The 26,559-nt window shown below is 38.9% G+C and overlaps 1 protein-coding gene across 1 annotated transcript in view; it reads left to right on the forward strand.

Moving 5' to 3' along the window:
* Positions 1-26,559, forward strand: part of MYOM1 (myomesin 1) — a 68,649-nt gene that overhangs the window by 22,846 nt on the left and 19,244 nt on the right. Inside the window, exons 9-22 of the mRNA XM_036407034.1 lie at positions 1,364-1,528; positions 2,109-2,270; positions 5,415-5,556; positions 7,724-7,923; positions 9,462-9,518; positions 9,890-10,014; positions 11,633-11,816; positions 12,850-13,024; positions 15,286-15,407; positions 18,196-18,392; positions 19,133-19,259; positions 19,981-20,165; positions 20,911-21,025; positions 25,462-25,618. Of these exons, the coding sequence (XP_036262927.1) occupies positions 1,364-1,528; positions 2,109-2,270; positions 5,415-5,556; positions 7,724-7,923; positions 9,462-9,518; positions 9,890-10,014; positions 11,633-11,816; positions 12,850-13,024; positions 15,286-15,407; positions 18,196-18,392; positions 19,133-19,259; positions 19,981-20,165; positions 20,911-21,025; positions 25,462-25,618 (2,113 nt within the window). The remainder of the gene's footprint in view (positions 1-1,363; positions 1,529-2,108; positions 2,271-5,414; positions 5,557-7,723; positions 7,924-9,461; positions 9,519-9,889; positions 10,015-11,632; positions 11,817-12,849; positions 13,025-15,285; positions 15,408-18,195; positions 18,393-19,132; positions 19,260-19,980; positions 20,166-20,910; positions 21,026-25,461; positions 25,619-26,559) is intronic.

Below are 26,559 nucleotides of genomic sequence, written 5' to 3' on the forward strand. Positions count from 1 at the left end.
GTTGTGACATCATGACTAAGCAGAATACTTAGTAATGTTATTTTAAAAAGAAGCAGGTCTGATTTACAAGGGTGTAGATCTCTACAATTTGGGATGGTGTTAGCCTCATTAGTGGGGGGAAATGGCCTTGCCTTCTAGGTCTGTTGGATTATATAAGAAATACCCTGTTAATATTGCACTCCACTATGAAATAGAATCTGTCAAAGAGAGAACCACTTCCTCCTTTGCAATATGTAAAACATGGCATGAGGAAGCATGTGCCATACACAGAGCGGGCGACTTAATTGTTATCTGCTGCTTATGTGGTTTCATAAGCTATGAAAATGAACAGAAAATTCATAGAAAGGATTAAATATCCAGAACCCAATTAGACAATTTTGGTATGTATCAAGGTAAAAATTGTAGTTTGTTTTACCTGAGAACCTCACATTTTAACAATGTGGCATCCATGCTTCCATGATGGTAAGACAATCCACCCACATATGCCATGTGGATGAAGGTGCCTGAGGAAACCTATGAAACATTTGACAGACACTTCCATATATTTCCAATAAAATTTGGGCTCTATCACTTCTTTATGGGAAAGAAAGATCACGATTTGCATATATTCATTGATCACAGGAAGAGGGAAAGTTATCAGTGTAGGCTAGTTGAGTAAAAGTAAAGTGTGACCTTATTTTTTATCAACTGAGCTGTTTTCAAAACAAACATGGAAGCACCTGTGCTGTGTATGTGCAGTACAAGTGAAAGGCATCTAGGATATTCTGTCTGAAAAACTGCACCACTTGGGGGACACAGCATCCAAAAAGATAAATTCAGGAACAAGGGTAGAAACAAGAAAGAAAGAAGGACTACCCTTTTATGTTAATAGTAGCCCCCACAAAGGCTTATTATCTTCCAAAAACAAAGGCTGAGTGAACACATGACTGCTCTGAGATACAGCAAGGAGTTAAAATGGGGAAAGAAAAGAACTATATAGACTAAAGATCAACTTGACCTGAACAAATAATTAATCACAAATAGAAATATTTTTCAGTTATAAAACAAACCTTATGATAAAACATTGGATTAGAAATTTTGAAAATTCTGAAATTAAATTCTGTAGAAACCTCTCCCTGCTAAAATGAAGTAGCTGTGTGAACTAGAGCTGTACAAATGAAGAAATAGTCAATCCTCTGCAATAGAAAGGACTTGGATTATCCAATGCTGCAATTGCCTCTGAAGATGATGACTTAATATACATATTGTTCCTATTTATACCTTGAACTTTACCTGTGAATGTATTCATAATCACTGAGTAATTTTTCTTCCTACTCTTGTCACAGAAGGAAAGAAAACCAGATACTTTTTTTCTCTTGTACAGTTGCCGTTACCCCTCATGGCTATGCTTCCAGGTTTGAAATCAGCTTTGTCGACAAGTTTGATGTAGCCTTTGGGAGAGAAGGCGAAACAATGAGTCTGGGCTGCACAGTTGTCATCAATCCTGATATCAAGCGCTTCAAACCAGACATTGAGTGGTACAGAAATGGTGAGAATGTTTGACAAGAAGAAATAGAAACTTCTTTCATGTAAATCTTTACTTATTGTTATGATTTGGTCATGCCTTTCTCAGGTTTTCCAATGAAAATATTTTCTCGTTTTCAACAATTCAAGAATTGTTTCATAATTTAGCGTTTTGATGTGAAACCACAGAAAACTAACAAATCACTGTGAAAATGTCTTCTATGGATTTTTTATTTCTTAAAAAAATCTAATTTGGAAGTATTTTTATCAGAGCCAACATCTATGTGGCCCATTTTTAAAGCTCATATAGCTTTTACTATTTATTTGTTTGTACGCCAAAATACTTTTAAGTAGTTGCACAATGTTCTGTAACAGCTGATAAATTATAAAAAACTATTGCTTCCTGAAGTAACGCTTTGAAATCAAAGACAAAGTTGTCATAAGGGCAGAATTAGATGTTATTTATGCCTGTTTTCAAGGACAGAATGTTGTGTAATAAGAGTGGTCTCCTTTGTATTTCCAATCTATCCCAATATGTCCTCTATTCAGAATCTATTCCTCAGTAGATCCTGCTGGTGCTTATAATGAAGTTCTCTGATTCCTAGGTGTTCTTATTACACCATCCAAATGGGTCCAGATGCAGTGGAGCGGGGAGCGAGCTTCTCTGACACTGACTCATGCAAACAAGGAAGATGAAGGTCTTTACACGCTCCGAGTGGCGATGGGAGAGTACTATGAAGAGTACAGCGGTTATGTCTTTGTTCGAGGTAGGACACTCTCTTGTGCACAAAACTCACTACAGAGCTGAGGAAAACGTCTTGGCAAAATCACATATTTGAGGTGCTTCCCACCCCTGCCCCTTCTCGCCCCCCCCCCATCACAACAGAATAATTATTTTCTATTGATAGATTCTAGCAATGTACATTCCAGTTGCTATCTCTGGAAAAAAATCCATGCATGTGTCAGGCTTTGGTGTCATCTGCCTGAAGACTTCTAAACTCCATTGACGTTCTGAGGAGGAAATTTAGGGTGTTATGTTCAGAGTGCTGAGGAAAAATGCACGTAATAATTTACAAATGATTTCTTGTAACCATACCACTGCAAACTAAACTGCACTATTTTTATCAAGATTTTCTGCTCAGTTGGAGGGGCTCTCTCTAATGCACACTGCAGGAAAAAAATACAGTGGAATAGATATGCAAAGATCTGCAGCTGGAGGAGTATAATCTCATGCAGCAGAACAGGCTCGCGTCTGTCTGCAGAGGTGCTTTTCAGGAAGGATCCTGGTGGACCAAGGTGAACATGGGCCTTTGTCACAAAGGGCTGCATTAGGAAAAGCATTGCCAGCAGGCTGAGGAGGGGATCCTTGCCATCTGCTCAGCACTGGTGGGGCTCATCTAGAATGCTAGATCCAGTTCTGAGATTCCCCATACAAAAGAGCCATGGGCTCACTGAAGTGAGGCCACTGAAGGGATGTGAAGGTGATTTATGGCTTGGAACATCTTTTATATGAGGAAAGGTTGAGAAAGCTGTGACTGTTCAGCCTGGAAAAGAGAGATCATGAGAGGAGTTCATCTATGTGTACCTGTTGGAGAGGAGTATAGAAGACACTGGAAGAGGTTACCCAGACAGGCTGTGCAGTCCCAATCCTTGAAGACACCCAAAACCTGATTTGACATGGCCCTGGGCAACCTAGGGCCATGTCAAATCAGCCCTAGTCTGGCTGACTCTGCTTTGAGCCACGGGCTCAACTAGACAGTACCTGGACCTGTCTGCCAACCTCAGCCACTGTGTGATTCTCTGAAGTAATGCAGTGAAGAGTAGAATTAAAATGTAATTTTTGTGAACGTTTTTTGCTTGTATCATCAAAAACTTAATTGAATATCCATTGAAAATTATTTCTTTAAAAGGAGCCACGGCTATCACGTTGTGGTGCTGATTCTATATCTGTCCCAGCTGCTAAAAGCAGCTGAACTGTGCAATGCTAATTCAAAAGGCTCTGGAAATTCTTGGCTCTGAGAACATGCCCAGAATGGCTCCTTGTTGCCAAGTCCAGTAAAACTGTGTGAGATGACAACCTGCCCAGAAAATACAACTGAAGCAGACATTTTCATCACCTGAAGGAAGAGCTTATTGAAATGAGCTTCTGTGACAAGAAGTAGGACTTGTCTTTATTTATTTTACATTGTGCTGCCATATAAATAAATGATCACCCTCAATCCTGTTACATCTTCTGGCAACACAGGTGTGACCTGACTGAACCCACCACCCCTTTCAGTAGAGTATCTTCCTAGCCAATGGGTGTGTTTACCAAATTCTATCTACATTAATTATATTCTGCATTCCTGTTTAGATGGTCCCCACAATCTTGGTTGGCTACTGTATTCCTCATTGCCAACTTTTATTTAAATGGCAGCTCTGGTATTTAAGCTGGGGCAGTTGTCTTTTTGTGTCACACACAGAAATCAGTGTATCAATGGAAGGGAGGCTCATAATGTCACATGTTCAGATGAGCTTCCAGAGCATGTGTGACTCCTCTGCCATGGCTACGGGTCATCGTTTGTCAGCAAGCCATCAGGGATGAAATCCTAGCCTCCTAGAGGCTGATCAGCAGTGCTGGTTCTCCCAGCTGTTTCCCAGTCTGTCTTGGAAAGAAACTGTTGTCTCATGTTCTGTCCAGTAGTAAATACAGGCAATTAAAACCCGTCATAAAGAAGTCACTGAAGACATTTTGTTATTACTATTAATGTTCTTAGTATTCTGTGATGTTAACTGGATGGTTTACTCTGTATGTTACCATTTTAAAAAATGCATCAAGTTATCTGTAATTAGAACCTGGAGACAGCAACTTTGGCACAGCTTCAAAAGCCCCATGTGATGTTACTCTGGCTAAAAGAGAAAACTCTGCAAAGTGTTGCTGGGATTTTCTTTTTTTTTAGGAAGACTAGTGTTTTACTTAATGAAGCATATTAAATTCTCTAATAAAGCATTTTTTCATGAAAGTCAAAATCATGAAAAATATGGATTACTGTATACTGTAAACCAAAAACCTATAATGCCTTGAAACATTAAACCTTTTTGAGAACTCAGGTTTATATAGAATGTATGAATAGTATTTACTAGCAAAATTTTTTTATTCAGGTATATAACTCTTAGGTCTTCTTTTGAAGAAGCTCTCAATTGTACAAATTGATGTTATTCTGCAGAGAAACAACATCTCTTATTTGAAAGTCTTTAACAGAATCTTGCTGCAAAGATTATTTTTCTCTACACAAAGATTGCACCATGGTATAAATTACACTCTTTGTAAACAGTAAAAATTCCCCAGTACCCAGCATTATGCTCTATTTTTCAAAGCTTTAGATAAGACATGTCCAGAAGCTGATGCAGGAGTCAAGGCCCTGTGACACTAGCAGTCCCAGATTTGTGGTAAACACTTGAAAGGAACAATACACTTATCCTTATGAAGGTTCTATTCCACAGTGATAATGTATGTGTAATATAATTAACCTTCAAAAGGTTTTGGTACCTTTGCTGTTCACAGCCAACCAAAATCAAACAATGAAGGACTATAAGTGGAGATATTTAATTCAGTATTGTTATAACCAGTGCCTGAATACTTTTAATTCAACTATTGCCTGGCTTCCAAATTTTTAGTTCAACTGTCTCTTGCAGCTCCTTAACCAGAATGCATGGTACTATTAGATTTAAAATGTCTAGGTGAATTACATTTGCAGTATGCTGTAACATTTGTAAATGTTACAAAGGAAAGCCAAAACCTAGAAAAACACTAGCAGTATAAAAGAAAATACTTTTTTAAAATCACTAGGAACACAATTTAATCCTTAAAGATTAATAATTATGAAAGAACTGTGATTCACATTTGCAAACATATTTCTCCATCCTCATAGATGCTGATGCTGAAATCCCTGGAGCCCCTGGTGCACCACTAGATGTGCAGTGCTTAGATGCCAACAAAGATTATGTCATTGTCTCCTGGAAGCAACCTGCTGTCGATGGAGGAAACCCCATCCTTGGGTATTTCATTGACAGGTGAGTGGCTGTGCTGGACTGGAGAATTCATATTGCTGCTCATTCCAACTCAAAAAACTAAAGGCACATTGAAAAACATGAGATAAAACAAGTTTGTTATTTTCATTCTTGTTGCTGGCCAGAAGAAAACTGATTTTTTTTTTGTTGGGTTTTTTTTTGTTGTTGTTGTTTTTTTGGTTTTGTTTTTGATTGGCTGGCCCTGATCTAACTTTCATGGAAATAATCACATCTTGCTTCATTTAATTGCATAGAAAGGATTCTGCCTGATCTGCAAGGCTCAGCCCTCACTGCTTCCTCTGAGGCATGAGAGCCTTCAGGATTTCGTAGTGTTGGGTAGTTCTTCTGCATCAGGCAGCTGTGGCCCCTGCAGTATGAAGGCTCTCTTGCCTTTCTCCTAATAGTTACTATGCACCAGAAAGCAAAATATTATCTCAAAGGGACTTGAATTTCTTTCCCAAATGCTGTTGGAATTGCAGCCCTTAGATTCACAAGCTTCATGGAAATGATCCATGTGAAACCCCCATGTGTTACACATGGAGGTGGCAGGATCCTAGAAGCCTGTGATTTTAGAAATTAGGTCAGCATTTTGAGACTTGAAGTGATTTTCAGTGCTGGTAATATTTGTTTCAATTTCAGTAATAGAGTCCCTCATATGAGGTTCCTCTGGGCTTATTCAAATGCATGTAAAAAACACTCAAACATTATATATATATGTGTGTGTATATGTATATATATATATATATATGCCATTATATTATGCCTTTGAATATGCATAAAGTATATCTCTGTAAAAAGAGGTATAGCTTTGTGAAATGAATGTAACACTCAAATACAACAAAAGTTGTATTTGAGTGTTACATTTACTGTTTTGATAACTTTTGAGTGCCAGTCACTGCTGTAACAATGCTCTGCTAGATCTAAGCTATGGCTCTTTAACATTCATTGAAAAATCCTAAACAAAAGCCAGGACTAGACTCTGAACAAGAATACCTCATTTTAAAACTAGGCTATTGAGGGATGTTAGCACTGAGGTAACTGCAAGAGAAATGGCATTTTTCTTTTTCTGTTGTGCTCACCTGGTTTATTCTGCATTTGCTCCCAAATTCAAAGCTGTGTTACTGCTCTCCAGTGTTGGATCCCACTAAAGGTATTTAAGGACCCAAATATTCAGGCAGGGTAGCCCCTAACTGCCTTGTGGGCGAGCCAGTAGGACTGGTCTGTAGGATGGTAGAAGCTAATGGTCTGCTAATGGTAGAAGCAAAGCTTGGGCATCCCTCACCCCAAGCAGACATAAGAACCACAAAACCACCCTGAGTGGGATGGTAACAATTCTCAGGAGAGATTCTTGCATGTACCAAGAAATCTGGGTAGGAGCTGTACCCTTCTCTTTGGCAGATATCTCACCAGATAGTCTCTTCCAAGCTGAAAGGTCACGTTTCTGTTGACCATCTTGCTGGATACAGGGAAGCCATCACCACAGGCTTCTTCTGCCTCCCTCAGTGAAGTGGCTACTCTCATATCTTCCTTCTGCCATAAACCATCTTCCTGATATGTGTGAGGCTTCACAGGTGTGGGACCAGCAGCACCACACCGGGCCCTGTCACTGTAGGGACTGCGCATCACAGGCTCCCTTGGCAGCCCCAGTGGTCTGGTCTCTGAAGCAGGGCCTGACCGAGTGCCCCACTTTAACCCCATTCACAGCTATCTCTGTGCTGGGCTGGTTCCAGAACTCACAGTGGGGGACTCTGCACCCCATGAAGCCCAGCATCTTGTGGATATACAGTGCAGCATTGTGCAGGAAGGACGAAGCAGTGTCCTTCTGGCAGCTGCAAGGGATGCATATTTCCTGTCCCTGCAAGTGAGCCAAACTGACACTCCCTAAGCGTACTTTGGAGGGTTTAAACAGTGAAGTGAGTCTGCTCTTATCCCTTTTTCAGTTCAGGAAAGAAGGGGTGCAGCTGTGAGGGATTTAGTGCATGCCCAGCTGGTGCTTCAGCCTGACGCCCTGGTGCAGCTGCTTTGATGTCACCAGTATATAATTCTGCTGAGGAACTGGTGCGGACCAGGCAATGAGCACGAACAGATGGTGAAGCTGCAAAGGCGTGGGGGTACCCTGAGTTCATGTCTTTCCCTTCCCAGCACTGCTCTCGCTGTTTGTGTTTTTCAGGTGTGAGGTTGGCACCTCCCACTGGACCCAGTGCAATGAGAATCCCGTGAAGTTTGCTCGTTTTCCTGTCACTGGTCTGATCGAAGGCCGTTCCTATATTTTCCGAGTCCGAGCTGTGAACAAGGCTGGTGTCAGCCTGCCATCCCGGGTGTCAGAGCCTGTGGCTGCTCTGGATCCTGCAGACAGAGCTAGGCTTAGAAGTAAGATGTGCTTTTTACAGGTTGCATGAGAGATTTAAGAAGTCTCAACTCATTAAAAAAAAAATTAAGACTATCAACTCATAAGCCTTCAAAGTCCCACCAGAGGGAGCAATGCAAAGCCAAAATATCCTTTGGAGACAGCTTTGCCAAGAAGAAATAATCTCAGTGCTTTTTGCACTAAGTGTTCTATCTGCTGAAATTACTTTGGCTGACTGCAGTGCTATGCTCCAAACTTGCAGGAAGGGGAGGAAAGGCACAGGAGAGTTTAATTGCCTGGAGAGACTTGCTTTTGTTCAGCCAACAAAACAGCTGAACAGATTCTGTGAATAGTCTCTCTCTGAGCCACAGACAAGGGTGGCCAATGCTGTTCTTGTGTGACAATCCAAGTCTTGCAATAACATCAGAATGGCACCAGGACAGCCCAACAGATCCCAGTCTCTCTGCTTCAAGGTTAGCATTTACAAGTCAAGGATATTTCTCCTGTGGCCTCACATTGTCTCAGACATTTTGCTTCCAAACCCACCTCTCTATGCATATGGCACAATCATATGCTTAAAATAAATTTCTACTTCTATTCAAAATCTATTTCTACATGTTTCTGAAGTTTTACAATTTAAAATGGTCCAATGTGAAGGGGCATTGTACACAAAGCTACAGCGCTCCCATCGCTTGTATGAGCTACTGTGTGTAGTGCTGCGGCCAGATGATCTAGGTTTCCATTCAAGATAAAACAAAAGGCCAGAGGAAAGAGACTTGGCATTGCCAAGAAACATTGCACTCAGGCAGACATGTGAAACCCTGCCTGGGGAGGGCAGAGGGCTCTTCTGCTATATCTCCTCCTCTCATCCCTCATAATTTTTCTCCCCACTTGCTTCTTCTCTTCTTTCATCTCCAAATCAGATCAGCCAATGGAAGGTGAAGGATGTGAAGGTGGAGAACAGCATTTGCAAAAATTATCTCTGAAAGTGCACTGACCTGGTTGAAAGCTGCATAACTGCAATAGTGTGATAACATATTGGTTCCTCAGAGAGACACCCAAGTTTATCAAGTGGACATGCTGAGTCAGGCTGAGCTGTTACTGTTTGTGACTGTGACCCATGATTTACAAGCTGGTAATATGAGAGAAAGTGGTTAAAAAAGAGACAAGATGTAGCCTGCAGGAATTTGGCTGTTCCTTTAACAAGTGAACTGTTTAACCAAAGGAATAGAGGATGGAAAATAAAGCTGAAACTAATTCTCTGAAAATTATGAGCTGAGTGAACCAAATACCTCTGCTTGTCACCTAGGAGATTTCAGTGACATTTCAGGAAGGAATAGATGTTTCAGTGGATTTTTAGATATGTTAAAAGCTGAGCTGCTCTCAATATTCAAGCTGGTAAACCTACAGCTAGCTTGGGTAACTAGCTTGGTACATGAGCAACAGCCACGGCATTAACCAAAAATGGAGCTCATGGGGATCTTGCGATTGTTAGTTTTGAACCAAGAAAGAGTCAGTTTTCTCATTGTTCTCATTGTGTTATCTCTGACATTTGTTTTAGGTCACCCTTCTGCTCCTTGGACGGGACAGATTATTGTGACTGAGGAAGAACCTGCAGGTAAACACAGCCCTTTTGCCTACAAATGTCTAATGTGAAGCTGGTTCAGTAATTAGGAAAGCCCTGAGTTCAGTGGACTTTGGCACACACCCAAAGTTTGTTGTTCTGAGAGTCACTTGACCTTGAATAACTCAACAACTTTGTTTTTGAGGTGAAGTTTCATTCTTCAGGACCTAACAAAATCATGCCTAGAATTAAAAGAAGGAAATTTAAACCAAATATTTAAAAGACTTTTAACTTTACATTAAAAAAAAAAAAGATTAAGTGCTGAGGTATATTGATAGTCCTATTTTTAATTATGATGCTAATTCTGAGACAAAACCAGAATAACTAAATCCAAGTTCCCTTTCCTATTCTTCCCTGTCCTTCAGAGGGTGTTGTTCCTGGTCCCCCCACAGACCTCCAAGTTATTGAGGCCACCAAGAACTATGTTGTGCTTAGCTGGAAACCTCCTGGACAGCGGGGCCATGAGGGTATCATGTACTTTGTGGAAAAGGTAAAATTGGGCAAAATCAGGATCATGCTGTGGCAATAGTTTACATTTGTTTTGTCATCTCTTCTGGACCTTTGGTTAACTCTCATTTCTGAGATTTGCAAATTAGGGCAAGGATAGGAAGTTCATCAAGATAGCTGTCAACTATAGATTAAGATAGACTAGGAATAAAAGAAAGATGGGAAATAGGAAAGTAGATTAAGAATGTGTCACATCCAGTAATATTCTTCTTGAATTGTGTCATTGACCTACCTGGAGTAGAGAGAATAAAACTCCTTCTATGATGTGACAGCACAGAGCAAAGTCACATGCTTTTTATATATATGTGTATGTGTGTATATATATATATATATATATATGTAAAAATGCAGGTTTATTTTAATATAAGTATCTCATAAATATATGTGATAGACATATATTATATTAAATATATAATATCATATATATAATGATATATATAAAATTTGTATAAATTAAGCTTGTCTGGCAGGACAGATTGTTAACATTTTGGATGGAAGAATTTTGCAAGAGTTTCTTGTCATCAGCACTTTCTATTCCAGCTGTCTTTTCATGTTTATCCTCTGCATTAGCTTTACATTTGCTCCACCAACTCAACAAAGATCACAAAATTTCCATTCTGGTCTATTTGAACAGAATCAGTTTTAATTTTGAATTAATTTTTCAGAATCAGTTTTAATTTCACCTGCTTTCCTGAGGTGTTTTTGCATGCCTGCTAGCCTAGAAAATTATTCACACCATCACCCTTCTTCTAGCATCTCTTGGCTCATAAACTTTTTTATCAATGTTTTTTCCTATCAGTCTAGAGGTGTCATCAAGGGAGACATAAATATCTTCCCATTATGTGTTTTCCATCTCTCATACAAAATCTGGTCTAAATAAATGAGTTTCACTTAGCAACAGCCTTAGAGAGGGTGAATATATGAATTTTGAGTTTCCATATAAGAAAGCTTTTTAATAATCGATTGCATACTGAGTACTCAGCACTAATGTCACATAGTCAGATGAGATTTTGAATCCCTCTGAAACCAGAACCATTTACTTGAAATTATATTTAATGTAAATCAAAGCAAAAATTAATCACTAGTATTAGTGGTACAAGTGATCATGATCTAGCCATGGAAGTAAAAACAATTCACAAATTAATTGCAATTTTTTTTTTCTGGAAAATGAGGATCAAATCATTATTAATTCTGAAAGCCATCCGAAAAAACACCAAGAATGCCACAAGACCATCTAGAAGCAAAGTGGTAATGTTAGGGTTTTGCTCTTAGCATAATGCTGAATGTCTGCAGAACTCATTTTGAAAGTGGTCCAGACTGGGCACAGTTAATAGCATCACTTCCTTGCAGTGGAGAGGGTTTAGTTCTGGTATATTAAAACCAGTAAACTTTTATGTATGTTTTCTGCAGAAAGTGAACATCTGGCAGAATAATAAGCTTTGAAATATGCTCATTCTGTGGAAAGCCCCAAAGAAGGGATGTGTCTCCCTGTTCTCCACAGCAGACATGAATTTGGTGGTCCAGGGAGAAAGTCCTGTTGTGTAAGATGCTCAGCCTTCAGATGCTTCTGTTCTAAACGTGGTTTCTGGGTTTGACTGCAGTGTGTTGCTGGCACGGAGGACTGGCAAAGGGTGAACACCGAGATCCCTGTGAAGTCTCCTCGCTTTGCAGTTTTTGATTTGTCTGAAGGCAAATCCTACTGCTTCCGAGTTCGCTGCTGCAATTCAGCTGGGATTGGTGAACCCTCAGAAGCAACTGAAGCCACTGTAGTGGATGACAAACTCGGTAAGCTGTGGTTGAGTGTATTAAATTACCTCCATGGTAACTTTCCAGTTTGTGATATAATTGTTTTGTCTGCAAGCAGGTAGCTGCCCAGAAAATAATTCAAGTGTATGAAAAGCAGTCAGTGATTTATTCCCTTTAGCTAAAATAATTTTTGTTTGGGTTGTTCAACCTTTAATGTAGTCAAATAACAGATGCAAGGCAAGGAAATTAAGCTGCAAATAATGATGCCAAGAACTGCAAAGACTGCAAATAGCAAAAGAAAATGAAAACTCAAGGAAGTACAAAAATGTTTTGTTTTACTTAGATTCTTTTTTGAAAATAAGCCCAGACATCAGCAGAGTATAACCTTCCTTGTTTGCCAAATTAAACAAAAGTGAAAAATTTAATACTTACATTGAAAGCAGAGACTATTTTCACTGGAAGAGAAGCCACAATGTTCAATACAGAAATTCATCAGTAGCTACACCTACATCACCAATTTGTTTCCAAACAGCAATGCAGATTTCAGTCCAGTTCCCAAATAATCTCTGTTCACTTCATATTGACTTCTCACAGCATTTGGATGCCCATGGATTACATTTTTTAAGGAGAGCAAGACATCTCTTCTTAAAAGACACTTCTTAAAAGACACTGTAGATACCCTTTGCTACTTAACAGGAGCCTTGGTTTCTGGCTTATCCTGTGGGCTGCACAACATCTTCAATGTGCACTAGCGCATTTTCTCTTTTAGAAAGCTCCAAATCACATCTCTGGTGCAAATATTTATCACAAGGGGATAAACTAAACATGATTTTAAGGAAATACACTGAAACCTAGGCAATACAGAAGTGAGGAACACCACCACCAAAGGCTTGAGCCTTCTGATTCTGTCTTGTCCTGTCCTGACAGATTACTGAATTTAAATCAGAGCAGTTTTTTGAAGGTTAAATCTGTACTAGTCATGCTAGTATAATCAAGAATAGAATCTCGTGTTTATTTTATTTCTAAGTTTTAACTGGCAGGCCACTAATTTATTTCTGCTTCTCTCCCAAAGATATTCCCAAAGCTCCTGGCCGAATTATGCCAACTAGGAATACAGATACTTCAGTTGTTGTCACTTGGACAGAGCCCCCAGATGCCAAGGAGCTGGTTGGGTACTACATTGAGTCAAGTGTGGAAGGATCTGGTCGTTGGGAACCATGTAACAACAATCCAGTGAAAGGCACAAGGTAATTAACCTTAAACCATGGAAATTATGGTCACCAATGTCTGATTTACTGGTTATATGTGCTTTCCAGGCATTAGTAGTAGTAGAGCTAATCTCTCTGTGGTAGGCAGCAGGCTGGAATCTCTCTTGCATGTGAAGCTCCTAAGTTGTAAAAATGTATTTCAAACAGTGAGTTTTGTCCAAAGAGAAATTATAATCAACCTTGTATTAGAAACAGTTAGTCAAGGGGGAAGAAATATGGACATTGCTAATGAAGAAAAGAGAAGCAGCTTGCTACTTCTAGCCATTGTACAGCCTAGCAGCTTGATGAAAAGCAGGACATTGAGGAATGACTGAAGTTACAAATGTGGAGAACTAAGCTGCATAATGTTTGGAAGCAAAGTGCTTTGTTTTGGAATACTGCTCCAAACATTTCTGGACTGTGTATCTGGACTGTCAGGAGGACATGTGGACTATATCCCACTAAAAATATTACTTTCTGACTGCTCTTTCACTTGTAATCATCAAGTAATTAATTAACACTCTTACATATTGGGTACAAACCCACATTTCTTACCCATATGAAGCTTGGTCTCCAGTCAGAAAAAATAATCAAGACTTAAAACTTCCTGAGTTGAGTTGATTCCTGTGATAAATCAGATTTGGTTTTGTTTGAATAAGTACGTAATCTCCAGAGTCTGAAACAGTAAATGCAGAACTTTTTCCTCAAGGGGATTGATGCCAATACAGAAGTAGTCCCTGCTTGTTATGACTGATTCTGCTTATTTGTACTTGCTATCCATGACAACCCTTATTACAATAAGTAAAACTCAGCTAAATACTCCTGGACCATCTTTGCTGTTTAGAAGGGCCTTGTAAATGCTTAGTATATCAGAAGTACCTAAAACCTCACTTGGCTGAACACAGATACAACAATGTCCTTTATATTCTTTAGTGCATTTATATTATGTTTATATTTATGTGTGCCAGTATTACATCCTTTCATATTTATTTTTGTGAGTTATATCACAGTTATATTGAAAGTGAGAGAAGTTTTGTGCTCTCTGCTTGTTTTAAAATATATGCGACCTTTAACCACTGTAGAAATAAAAATATTGTTCTGAGTTACTATATATTGTGATACAAGTACACTGCATAGGTTTCTATCACTGCATTTTTAATCAGTGTGATATAATATATGATACAGGCACAGGCTGTCTGTCAACTCTTGGATTTTTTTTTTAGGTCAATCTTAAAGCATTCTCTGTAGTTCATAGCCTGCCTTGTGCAGTATATTTTGTTCTTTTGCAATTCTGCACACATCCTGGTGAAAGCAAATTATTTGCAAGAGTCTGATAGAATGGGTAGGGAAAATTCCACTTTGGAAATTTTGATTCAGGTTTTTTTTTTCTTACCCCAAAATAAAACTTTGATTTTGTTTTCCACAATGTAGTTGCTTCATATGCCATTGCATGAGATCAGCATTGGTAGTGCAATTATTACAACATTATAAAGTAGAACAAAATCAAAGTAACATGGAATAAAATACATTTAAAATACCTGTGAAAAGAAATGGGATTTTAAACAAAAAAATTAAATTTTCATACCACAATCTATTCCTACATAAATGATTCCTGTCTTCAGAAATTTTTTGTTTTCAGGGTGGATGACAGAGAAAATGTATGAGGGGTTTTTTTTATGTGACAATTAGATCATCAAGTAAACATCTTCAAATAAAAGAATTTGTCTGACTTGGATTATTGTCATGTACTGAAGCAAGAAAGTGAAGTACAGAAATCATTTATCTCCTATACAATGCCCTGTAATTTTTTTTAACTCTGCAATTTTTCATTTATGATTGGAAGGGATTTGTGGGAACCTGTGTTACATGTGGTTTTTAATTGTGTCATGAAAATATCCCACAAGAAGCAAATATAGACCTTACCTGTGCAGATTTTCACATTTTTTTACTAGGAAGTATGGATTTTATACACAGGTAGAAATAAGATAGCCCCTGTGGTAACACAGAAACTTGTGTAGTCTCAATAAGGAAAGAGTTTTGAAACAGTGTGTCTTAAAAGCGATGAGTTTAGGCTTTGTTGTGTGAATGAGGTGACCAGATTCTGCATTCTCTGACCTTCATATTAGTGATTGGGGTCATGGTTTGTCCTTGGTTTTTAGAAACCAGAATAAATATCATGGAAGAAATGCTTTCTTTTCCCCCTTAAAACTTTTCTTTTCTCTATAATACTTCCTAAGTATTCCTTGACTGGTGTGTTTCAGATTCGTTTGCCATGGGCTCAGCACTGGTGAGAAGTACATTTTCAGAGTCAGAGCTGTTAATGCAGCAGGACTCAGTGAATTTTCACAGGAATCAGAGCCTATAGAGGTGAAAGCAGCCATTGGTAAGCTATTTTCCATTGCCTCTTTCAATAGTAATTAATTAAGTAAATATGTTATTAGCAATTATTAGTGAATAATTAATTGCTTTGATTCACAATGCTGTTCACAAATAATAATTTATCCATAGATCCTATAGTCTCACAGACATAGTTTCACACTCACTGCCCTCTTTAGACTGCTCACCTTCACCATCCAGTTTTCTTCGGGTGTTTCTTTTGAACCACTGTATGACAGCACTACCAAGTTCGCTTAATAGGTATCCTGGAAAATGGGAATGTCATTCTGATTCTGTAATCTGGTATATCACCTCTAATCCACACCATCCTATATACAGTCAGTTCCTAAGAAATTTGTTTCCATGACTAAACCTAATAGTGCAATATGTTTTCTGTAAACCTTCTATAACCCTATGTGTTCTTCCTTTGCTGATGGATTGTTTCTGTTTGCCACTGCCTGAACTAATCCATAAAGATTAATGAGATCATTGGACTAGAATGAATTGTGTGTCTGCAGCACCCTCACTCTCATTTGTATTGAAGCTGCATACCTCTCAACCTTAGAGCAGAGACATGTGGCCTAGGGCAATTTTGTGACATCATCTTCATAGGAACAGAAACTTGACCTGGAAGACCTAAGACTAAAATAACTGAAGCAAAGTAATACTATTAACTTTACAATTTTTTTTCTGCTCTGAATACTAGACATTATTTAAAAATGCATTATTTGTGAACAGGCTGAGAGGTATTCTATGCATTTCAAATTTTCTCAAATTCAAGCTTAACATTTTGTGCATAAACACAATGACTTGTCATACTTCAGCTGTATTGTTCATTGCATGCATTTCTTAACTCTGTTGCCTAAATGAAAGAAAAAAATGTGTTCTAAATCCAAATGTCTTTGCTGTTTTCTGGCAATTGTAGGGGGAGGATTGCTTCATGGTGTGTGTCCTGAACAGAGTGGTAAAGCTGCTGGACTAACAGACCGCACTACCAGCTGGGAAGGCATGCATGAGGCCTCCCAGCCTATCTTTGACACAGATGCTTTGCTAAAATGCAATGCTAAATTTAATAGAGAGACACTGCCCAGTAGCTGTGGCAAATTGGGGAGTACAGGAGACAGTAACACGAGAGGAGTGGTTAAGGACGCTGTCACATCTGCACCTCAAAAAGTTGCTGCTAAGCAGGCAAGTAAGTCTCAACCCGGGGATCTTTTGACAGTGGAAAAAGTTACAAAGAAGAAAGATACAGGTGAGAAGTAATGAAATAAATAGATTTTGCTGCTTTGGTTGGTCCACTTCAGACTGATGTAACTTCTGTTCAACTGTGCCACAAGTGGACGTGCTCTACAGTGATGTGTCTTCTATCAAACCTATTAATTCTGTGCTCAACTCTCCATTAAGATCATTATGCATGTACTGGTATTGGAGATCACTTTACAAACTTAGTGGTTAATGAAAGTGAAAAAAATCAATATGGTTAGTAATTTAGTGGCTTGTTTGACTGCATACTAATGTATCCAAGGTGATATATTATTTGTAAATCACTTCAGTAATTTGTTAGGAATCTGGTTACCTGGTTCTCTGGGTTATATATGTGGGAAAGAAACAAAATCTGTTTATGATGGTAAGCATGAAAATCTGTGTTCTGTTAGGAAATATGAAGATCCTTCATGGATTTTATCCTAAGCTACATCTTACCTGCTGACACACTGTGCTAATGAGTGTTGTGTAGTGTCTCTGACTAATAGTGATTTGTAAGGAGGAAAACCTATCAAGTTATAGGCACATGCACGAAATCAAGTTTTAAATTTCAGTGCCTAAACACCCATTTTGCCCAAGATATGTGGGGCTTGAATATCATTTGAGTCCTGATACCTGGCTAGGGAACAAAGCTCCTCCCTAGGCCTCTGAAGTGAGACACCTGGGCCTAACTGACACCAATGCAAAACATTACACACAAAAGGAAACATATATTATGTGGGATTTCCATCCAAAGTATGACTTTGGGGGCACAAGTAAGGCTTTTCACTGGTACGTTACATATTGGATGTGGGCAAGCATTTTCCTACTAGATACAGAAGAAATATAAGAAAGTGCTTTGGAATGAACGGAATTATTTCTGTATTGTTTAAAAAAAATCTAAGAAGGATTATGCCACATATTTTTTAATGTAAGTTCCAGTAACAGCCATGTTCCGTTTCTGGTCATACTGCAGTGCCTATGATCACTCTGCCTTCCATTAAGGTAAGACCACATGATGGGTGCAATGATAAAATTTGCACAGTATATAAATTTAAAAGAAAAAAAGAAACACATAAAGGCAATTCTTGAGAGGAAAGAATATGAAACTAATTTTTTTTTTAAAAAAGGAAACTACAATGAATATTGTGCTGTGAAAAGGGGTTTGCTTTCTGCAAAAGAAAACAAATCATTGCATCTCAAATTTTTTTGCTTTTCCTGCAATGCTAGTTTTAGTTCCTCATTTTTCACAGAGTAAAGTGAGTCCTGATCACTTGCATCAGAGCTGCAATTGCAACACATTCTTTTGCTATGTATTAGCCCGCTTTTCAAAAACAGGGGATCCTGAAAACTAATTCCTATGCAGTTTGGACTTTGCATTTGGTTTGTGGAAGCTTTCATCCTGCATTTCTTATTCCAGCTCCAGAAACTTCCCTTGAGCACATAAATACTGTCCTAATTAGGAAACGCAGGGTAGGAGCTGCCTGAACACGGTAAGTGAAAGCAAGCCTGAGATTCTGCCTCCTACTCACGTGTTGTTGACACCAAAACAGCTGCTCCATCCCCACCTTACGACATCGTGGTGCTCGAGAGTGTTCGTGACTCGATGGTGCTGGGATGGAAACAACCCGAAGCCATTGGTGGAACTGAAATCACCGGCTACTACGTGAACTATAGGGAAGTGGTTGATGGAGTTCCTGGGAAATGGAAGGAGGCCAACATTAAGGCTGTTACTGAGAGGGCATACAGGGTAAGAGGTTAACTCCAGTTGTTGCTGGGGGAGCAGGCAGTGTTTTCAAATCAAATCTCAAAGATGGGTTGGGATGAATTATGATTCAGTGGACAGATAACTGTTCAGAGGGTTTGAATTCCATGATGGTAAATTTATTTAGCCCTATTAAACTTCTCTACAAAATTGTTTGTACACTTATTTGTTAGTCTGGAACCATTGGTCATCTGTAAATTCACTGACATGGTCTGATATTTTGTAAGTAGGCCCTCACAATACATGGAATTCCTGCTGGTTTGGTGGACATAACCCAGTGCTTGCTAGTGCTAAAACCAGCTCTGTGCCAGCTGATTTTTGTGATCAGTTCTTGACCCAATTTAGAGACAACCTCGTTGAGCTACTTTAGAAATGAAAAGCAATGCCAGGACTGAGTTTCACCCCACTGTGAGGCCAACTCTTGCCTTAAGTGAACTTACTCCATACCACGAGACAGACTAAGATGATTGTTGAACAACACCCTGCCTACCAAAGTGTCTATCAATAGGAAAATGAGTTTGCAATTTGAGTATGCTAAGATCACTCATGTGTGCTCCATCACTGATGAGAGGAAAAGCCAAGATAATTATCATGTTAAGATGTCAATAATTCTTCCATCTTCAGGCACACTTCAAAGCATGCTCATGTTTTCAACAATTATTATTGTGACTTTCTTTTGAAGTCCTAATCCAAAGTTAATAAGTACCATCTTATTGATCCTGCAGATCGAAAACCTGAAGGAAAACATGGTGTACCAGTTCCAGGTGGCTGCTGCTAACCTGGCAGGGGTTGGGGCACCCTCCAAACCCAGCAAGTCCTTCAAGTGCGAAGAGTGGACCATTGCTGTGCCTGGTAGGATCCCGAGTGGGACACAGCCCAGGGGTGCTCTGGGACTGGTTATCTAATGCAGGCATTTTTGCACGGGAGTCAGTGGGACACTGAAGTTCATGGCCAGGCTTGAATTGTCAGCAGTTTTATTTCGTACCATTACAGTGATAATCCCTATTTAATTAGTAGCATTTTACGAGCAGCTTCTTTAAGTTTCTTTATCTTTCCTTCTTTCTTCCTCTACTGTGTCTGGGACTTTGCTTTCTAGTTTAAGTACTAGACATAAATACCTGTCTAAGGTACAAGGCAGAGAAGAATGGGGCCTTGTCATCCTTGTCTGAATGTATCACTACAAGGCCAGACCCCTGACCTTTTAGCATTCATTGAAATTAATGAAAACAACCTCCGCTGACTTCAGTGGACTTTGTACCAGTCCTTGAAGCAGCACATTAGCTTAATAATTAACTTATTTCCCAGAGTTTGGGGATTATTTGTCCATTTTGTGGGCTCATGAATACTCGATCAAGATACCAATCTCAACCAATTAGATTGTGTTTTGGGTTAGTCTTTTTAATTGGCATGGGCTGTATTTTGTACATTGGGTCTAGGTATGATACAGAGGAGCTAAATGTTATATAAGTTCTGTGTACTGTTCTGGGTTCTGTCTGGTTTTGGTTCTGGAGTCCTATGCACTGGTCCTTTTGGGATTTATTTTGACACCACAACCCCAACTTTTACATTTCAGGGCCACCCCATGATGTCAAATGCACAGAAGTTAGGAAAGACTCTCTGGTTTTACTGTGGAAGGAACCAGTTTATTCTGGTCGTACTCCCGTAGTTGGTTATTATGTTGATATGAAGGAAACTGAAGCAAAGGAGGAACGCTGGAGAAGTGTCAATGAGAAGCCCCTTCAAAAGAAATACTTGAAGGTAAATTGCTGAAGATTCAAATACTGGCAAAGCAGCATAACCTTGGGGAAGTCAGTTTTGACTGCATCATCCTGTGCTGATCATGGCTCCACCCAAAGGAATACTCAGTAGGACATATGATACATAATTTTGTGGAATGACTTTGAAATAAGTGATCAGCAGTATCACAGTTCTAGAGATAAATCTGAAGTAGGTTTTCTATTTTTATACTTTTCAGAATATTTGAAAGACAAGTAATTTTAAATTGTGATCCTTTCATATATGTTTTACAGGAGTATCCCCAGGTGATATAATTTCAGTATAATTCCTCAAGGCACTGCAATTAAATCTGTACTATTAAATTCCTTCTTGTTTCTAAATAGGTGTGGCTGGCGCTTATTACCCTGATAATTTAATTTTTCAAAGCCAGCATTTATGTGCAGTAAAAGACTATGATGTTTCAGAGGTCAATGTACATGAGTTAAAAACATCCTGTTCCAAAACCAGTCCTCCTTTTGCTAAGAAATCAATGACAGCAATGACGCTGCCTGAACATTAACTATGCACACAAGGAAGGAGCAAGTCACACAGATTAGTCATGTCACTCTGGAATTGAATATATATATATATATATAAAAAAAGAAAACTGGAAAAGAAACAAAACAAGAAAGAAATAGAATTGTCAAATACCCAGACTGATCTTAATAAGTGTGAAATTAAAATCAGTGTTTTGCAACACACCACTATGTGTATTTGGTTTCTCCAGATTGGTGGCCTGACACAAGGTGTGAGCTACGTGTTTCGTGTGCGGGCAACAAACCAGGCTGGCGTTGGGAAGCCATCAGATGTCACAGATGCTGTCATAGCAGAAACACGACCAGGTTTGTTAGAAAGACTTCCTCTTTGTCATCATATTTACACAGGTTCCTGTTTGTGCAATGTGTTTACCTGCAGGCTACATGCCAAGAATCTGATCTTCTCAGGTCAAGCTTTTTTATGAAGCAAGATACAAGTGGAGGGCCATATCTTGAGTTCATTGTCTGGTATGTTTTAAGGTCAGAACAGATTCTCTTATCGTAACTACAGGTTCAGGAATATAAAGATGCAGTAAAGTTGTAAGATTTGCATGTCTCTACAGGTAGGTGCACAAGTAGAGGACCAAGTAAGATCAGCTCAACAAAACAATATTACAGATCTAAATTTTGCCTTTCCTGTATTAAGTCAGTTTTTTATGCTTCATCAATCCCCTTTTCTTATGTAATGTGGAAAGGATAAAAGAAAACACATTTTTTTCTCTTGGTCTTTAAAATAAAGGCTTGAAAAGCACAGTGAAGTAATTTTGAAGATCACTTTCAGTAGTGCAGTTCTTTGTTGGAGGCCTTGAAGGCAGGCTCCACCATGTCTATAAGATCAGCAAGAAACACAGGAACCAGTGCAAAGGCAGCATCTCCATACCTGGAACTTCAGGAAACCTCTGGGGTTTATTTATCTGTACAAGTAACAGAGGTGACTGGTCAGAGACAAACACCTTTTTGTCACCAAACACCCAGCAGAAAACCCAAGCATGGACTTGTGGCTTCCTCATCTATAGACTATTGGAGAAGTGCAGGGTCCTGCAAGGTGCAAAAATGAAATCTCAGACATTTTAAACAAATCTAGTATAAGGTTAGTATGATGTAAGAACTCCACCTGGATCCATCATACACCCTCTTATCTCCTCTGACAATTCCCTTCCTACATCTGCAGACTTCATTTCCCTGGGATCCTTTCCCAGTTTCTGACCCCTAGGTTAATTTTCACATTCTCTTGCTCAGCCCAATCCTCATGACCAGGGCAGCAAAAATTCTAACAAATGTTGAGTTAGACCTCAGTGAGGCTGTAAGTCAAAAAAAGCCTGAAAAAGGAGGTCTGAAGCTGGGGGTGTAAAAGAAATGTAAAACTCAGACTAGGGAGGCTGGGGTGACTGCTCTTGAGCTGGGATGGGAAAAAGAGGCTGGAAGGAGTAGATGGTCAGTTGAAAGCATGTAAGATTGGGATACAAGGACAAAAAGAAGGTAAGTAATTGTATGAATAAGAAGGGTTCGAAACAGGATCTTTGAAAAATATAGGAAACATAATTTCAGATCTATCAGCTGCTGAAGCATCAGGGCTATTTCTATCACCTGCAAGTGGAGTAAGGCAAACCTTAAAAATTTATTCCTGAAAACAGCTATATACAGCAGCTGCTTCTAATAAGAGAATTAAGCCACTATTAAGACTAAACTTTTGGCTTTGCTAATCCATTTTCATTGAGGGTTAAGATCTGTGCATCATACTTCTGATAAAACGTTGTGATGATAACACTCTTCAAGTGTCCTAAATAAAGGATTGACCATGTTACTAAAACTGAGAAAAACTACAAATAAACTCTTGTGAAGATGACCAACAAGGCCAAAAAATATTGTACAGTGTTCACTCAAAAGAGGTGATCTTGATCAGAACATTTGGTTTACAGACCTCACCATTAGAGAAGGAGAGTTCATAGGTATGACGTCTGAGGGATCACCAGAAAGTGAGGATTTAGCCCAGTGAACACTCAGGGAAACTGAAAATTACTTATGTGTACAAATCTACTTGACCCATTTTTTGAGCTGAGATCTGCTGATACAGAATCCACCAAACTAAGCTTCTTAAAGGTATTAAGAAAAGACAAAAACTTATTAAAAACAATTATTTAATAAAACAGCCACTTGAGCAGACTTCCACCTTTCTCACTCTAACCACAAAAATGTCGAGAACAATCACACCATTTTAAAAAAATTACCACAAATATTTTGGTGCTGCCCTATGAATCATGCCTCTATTATCATCTTGGATGGAAACAAAATATTGTCAGGTCTCTCTAGAAAGTTCCTACTGGGATGCTACTTTGGGTGAATGTGTAAAATTGCAAGACAGCTGAGATTTCTAATCAAAGAATGCAAGCAAATAATATCCTGAATGAAAATACCTGCTTTCATACAAAGGGTGCCAGTAGTCTTTATTCAAAGAAATGTGTAAATATAATTATTCAATACTTTGCATCCAGTTTCTTTTCATTGAAAACCGTGTTTAATTTGTACAGTTAGCTTCTAAAATTAAATTAAGAATCCCAACCATGTAAACTAATACCAATCCAGACTACTTTTCATCTATAATTTTGGCTTTTGACAAAATCACTTCAGCATATGTAGATCTCACAGGAAACAAGAAAAATCTAAGAGCAGACTGCAACTTTTCCACATTGCTGCCCTTAGTCCTTGTTTATCTTGATACAAAGCACAATTAGATCATGAGCTTGCATCAGCCACTTGAGAAAGGCCTGAACCTCAGAAAATGAGGAAACTGTCCCATTCAAGTTCTCTGACTGCCTGTATTCAAAATGATGCCATTACCTCTAGTGTGTGGAAGATGTCAGCTTTATGTTGTTATTTCTTTCCTTTCAATGCAATAAAATGCTTAGAGATGGAGATGTGAAATGACATGAAAGTGTTTTATTTCTTACTGTGACTCTAAGAGAAGCTCTGGATGATATGTTGAAACCACCAAGCTCTCTAGAGGAGGGAAATTAAGACTGCTAGTACTATGGCTGCTTCTTTGGCTCCACTTTGCAGGATAGGTGGAGTGAGTTCTTCAAATGTGGTCAGTAATTTAGATATTTTTTTTTACCCATAGAAATATTAGAGGTAAATTCCATCATCACTTCTGGAAATAAATGCTATACATTATTACCATAATGAGAATGCTTTGAAACAAATGTAAAAGATTCTATTGTTCAAATTACCCTTATGGCTGTAATTCTTTCCATGTCACATAAAGTGCCATCAAAAGATTCATGGGCAAAGGACCTAGAAGAAGCTAAACACTAATGAAATTTCAAGTGATGAATTTTGCATATAATAAATTAAATTATAACAAAAAAGTGCAAACATACTGTTGCCTAGCAAAATATTTGTAGGTCTCAGACTTCATTTATCACATATTGGTACTTAACATGCTTCACTGCTGCAAGGGCTGGTACATAACAGTACCAAAATGGGAATATTAATCTCATCTTTCATTAAATGCTTATGGCAAAGTGTGAAGACTAAGAAAGCTGTCTGTACACAGATTGCCATGACAGGAGCTGCTCACAGTGCTGGAAAAGACAAGTATAGTTTTGGGACGATGAAACAGAAACCTCCTACTATGCTTGAGGGTCACTAAGAATTATGCTGAAAATAAAGCATTCAATCTCAGTGTCAGGGATAAGGCTCTTGTCTTTCAAGTACAATACTTTGTGGAGAAAGTGTGTCATTAGTATTCTGGGCAGCCCAGAATTGTCTTGGCCCAAGTAATAGGACATGAGTGCCCTATTCAGATGCAAGATCCAGCTCAGAGCTATTCAGAAAAGAAGGCTGGACGTCCTCCAGCCCCTCTCAGTGCACATGCTCTCCCTGACATTCTCAGACAAGTTGTTGAAATGAACATTAATGCCACAGATGACAAGTTCACTGGGTTGCCCAAATCCCAGATGAAATTCTCTGAGCTCCACTGGGGTGTGAGGGAGCAGAATAGAGGTGCCTTCAGGTTGCTGACCCAGGATTCACCCCCAAGGCCTTTTAAAGTACAAACTGGGTCAACCTATCCAGCTCAATGACTGAAGGCACTGGCAAGACTGGGTGAGTAACTTAAGCAGCTAATTGCAAATATTCCCTCCCTTTGTGGGCCCAGGATTAATGGTGCAGACGGCAGCAGGGCTGGATGCCAAGTACAACAATTAAACCAACCTCCCTGAGAGAAGCCAGTGTCTCCAAAAATGTGCCTCAGTCACAAATGTGTGCTGCTGGGACAACTTGACTGCTTCCTCTTCTTCATCTCTTCAAATGCTCACATTTGCATGTTATTCCCTGTATAGCACTTACCCTATTAGAGAATAGGAAATCCATGCTGTATAATGAAAGCTCTAACTACTGCTTACCATGGAAAATATTGCTATTTAATAGCTCAGACATTTAGTGGATTTAGAGTCTTGATTTCTTTACTCCTTTCAGGCTTTTTCATAGCAAATACTGCAACTCTTGTGTATGCTTAGATTCACACAAGTAAATCAGATGATTTATGATGAGTTTTAACCTGTGGATTAGAAAAAGAACTATTCTTGTAAATCAAAGACCAGGGATATCAATGAGTGCAGCAATTTATGTTCCAGCTGAGAAAATGGCAAAGATCTGCTTAATCCACTCTCTGAATGATATCTATAGAAATTTGTTTGCTGAATTCTCTGAGAAACTGGAATTGCCTTGTTCTGCTCTTTAAGGAACCAAGGAAGTGGTGGTTGATGTAGATGACAATGGAGTGATTTCCTTGAACTTTGAATGTGATCAGATGTCTCCAGACTCTAAATTCATTTGGTCCAAGAATTATGAACCAATTGAGGATGATCCTCGACTGAACATCGATACCAAAGGCGGAAAGTAAGACCCTCAGGGGTAGCAATAGTCTTGTATTTGAGAGAGCTAGACTGTCACAGAAATCCATCCTTTCAATGTATGACCTCAGGAAGAGTTAAAACTGCCTCTGTTACTTGATGGTTATTTCCTGAGAATGCTGTTCTCCAGTAAATCCATACCCAGACCATCTGGAAATTGTAGCTTGCACTGAATGAGTCAGACCTCCTCTGTAGGCACTTTAGTGATGATTAGGCACAGGGAGATAAAATCTGAACCCTGTCACCTTATAATCTGTCAGTCAAGGCAGATATCACTATCATCATCATCATCATCATTATTATTATTATTATTATTATTATTATTATTATTATTATTATTATTTCTACTACCACTGCTGCTATTCCTATTATTTTAAATCTCCAAATAATAAAATTATCTCACTTCTTAAAAAGGCTTTTGCCCTGTAACACAGCTGCAATCTTTGGAACTGCTACAGTAAGCAAGGCTTTCTTATGTCAGCATCACCATGGCCTGATTTGGTAACTTATATAACATCTCCAAGCCTACTCTGTTTCTTCAGGCTTTCCCCCGAGGAAGACAAGGTGGATGCACAGGTTCAGCCCATGGAGGGCCTATGTGCTCTCCTAGAAGCCATATTGAAAGAAACAGTGGCCCACCACAGTCACGGTGCTGCCATATGGAATCTGAGTCAACCTGTATCTACATTATCCTTCCAGGGTCATCAAAGCCTTGACAACATGCTTTTTTTCTTTTGGTGCCATCACCATTTGTACCACACATGGTAGGACTTACTCTGATTTATAGTTGACAGAGCCAAACATTTGTCTGTTCAGTCAGAGCAAAAGCTAACACAAGGCTATTCATATCTCATAATATAGACAGAAAGGAAGGGTTTGGTTCAGATGGATTTTACCTTTTCATCATAATGGATTTTTTTTTTCCCC

The sequence above is a fragment of the Molothrus ater genome, chromosome 1 (assembly GCF_012460135.2).
Source record: "Molothrus ater isolate BHLD 08-10-18 breed brown headed cowbird chromosome 1, BPBGC_Mater_1.1, whole genome shotgun sequence".
Classification (NCBI taxonomy): Eukaryota; Metazoa; Chordata; class Aves; order Passeriformes; family Icteridae; genus Molothrus; species Molothrus ater.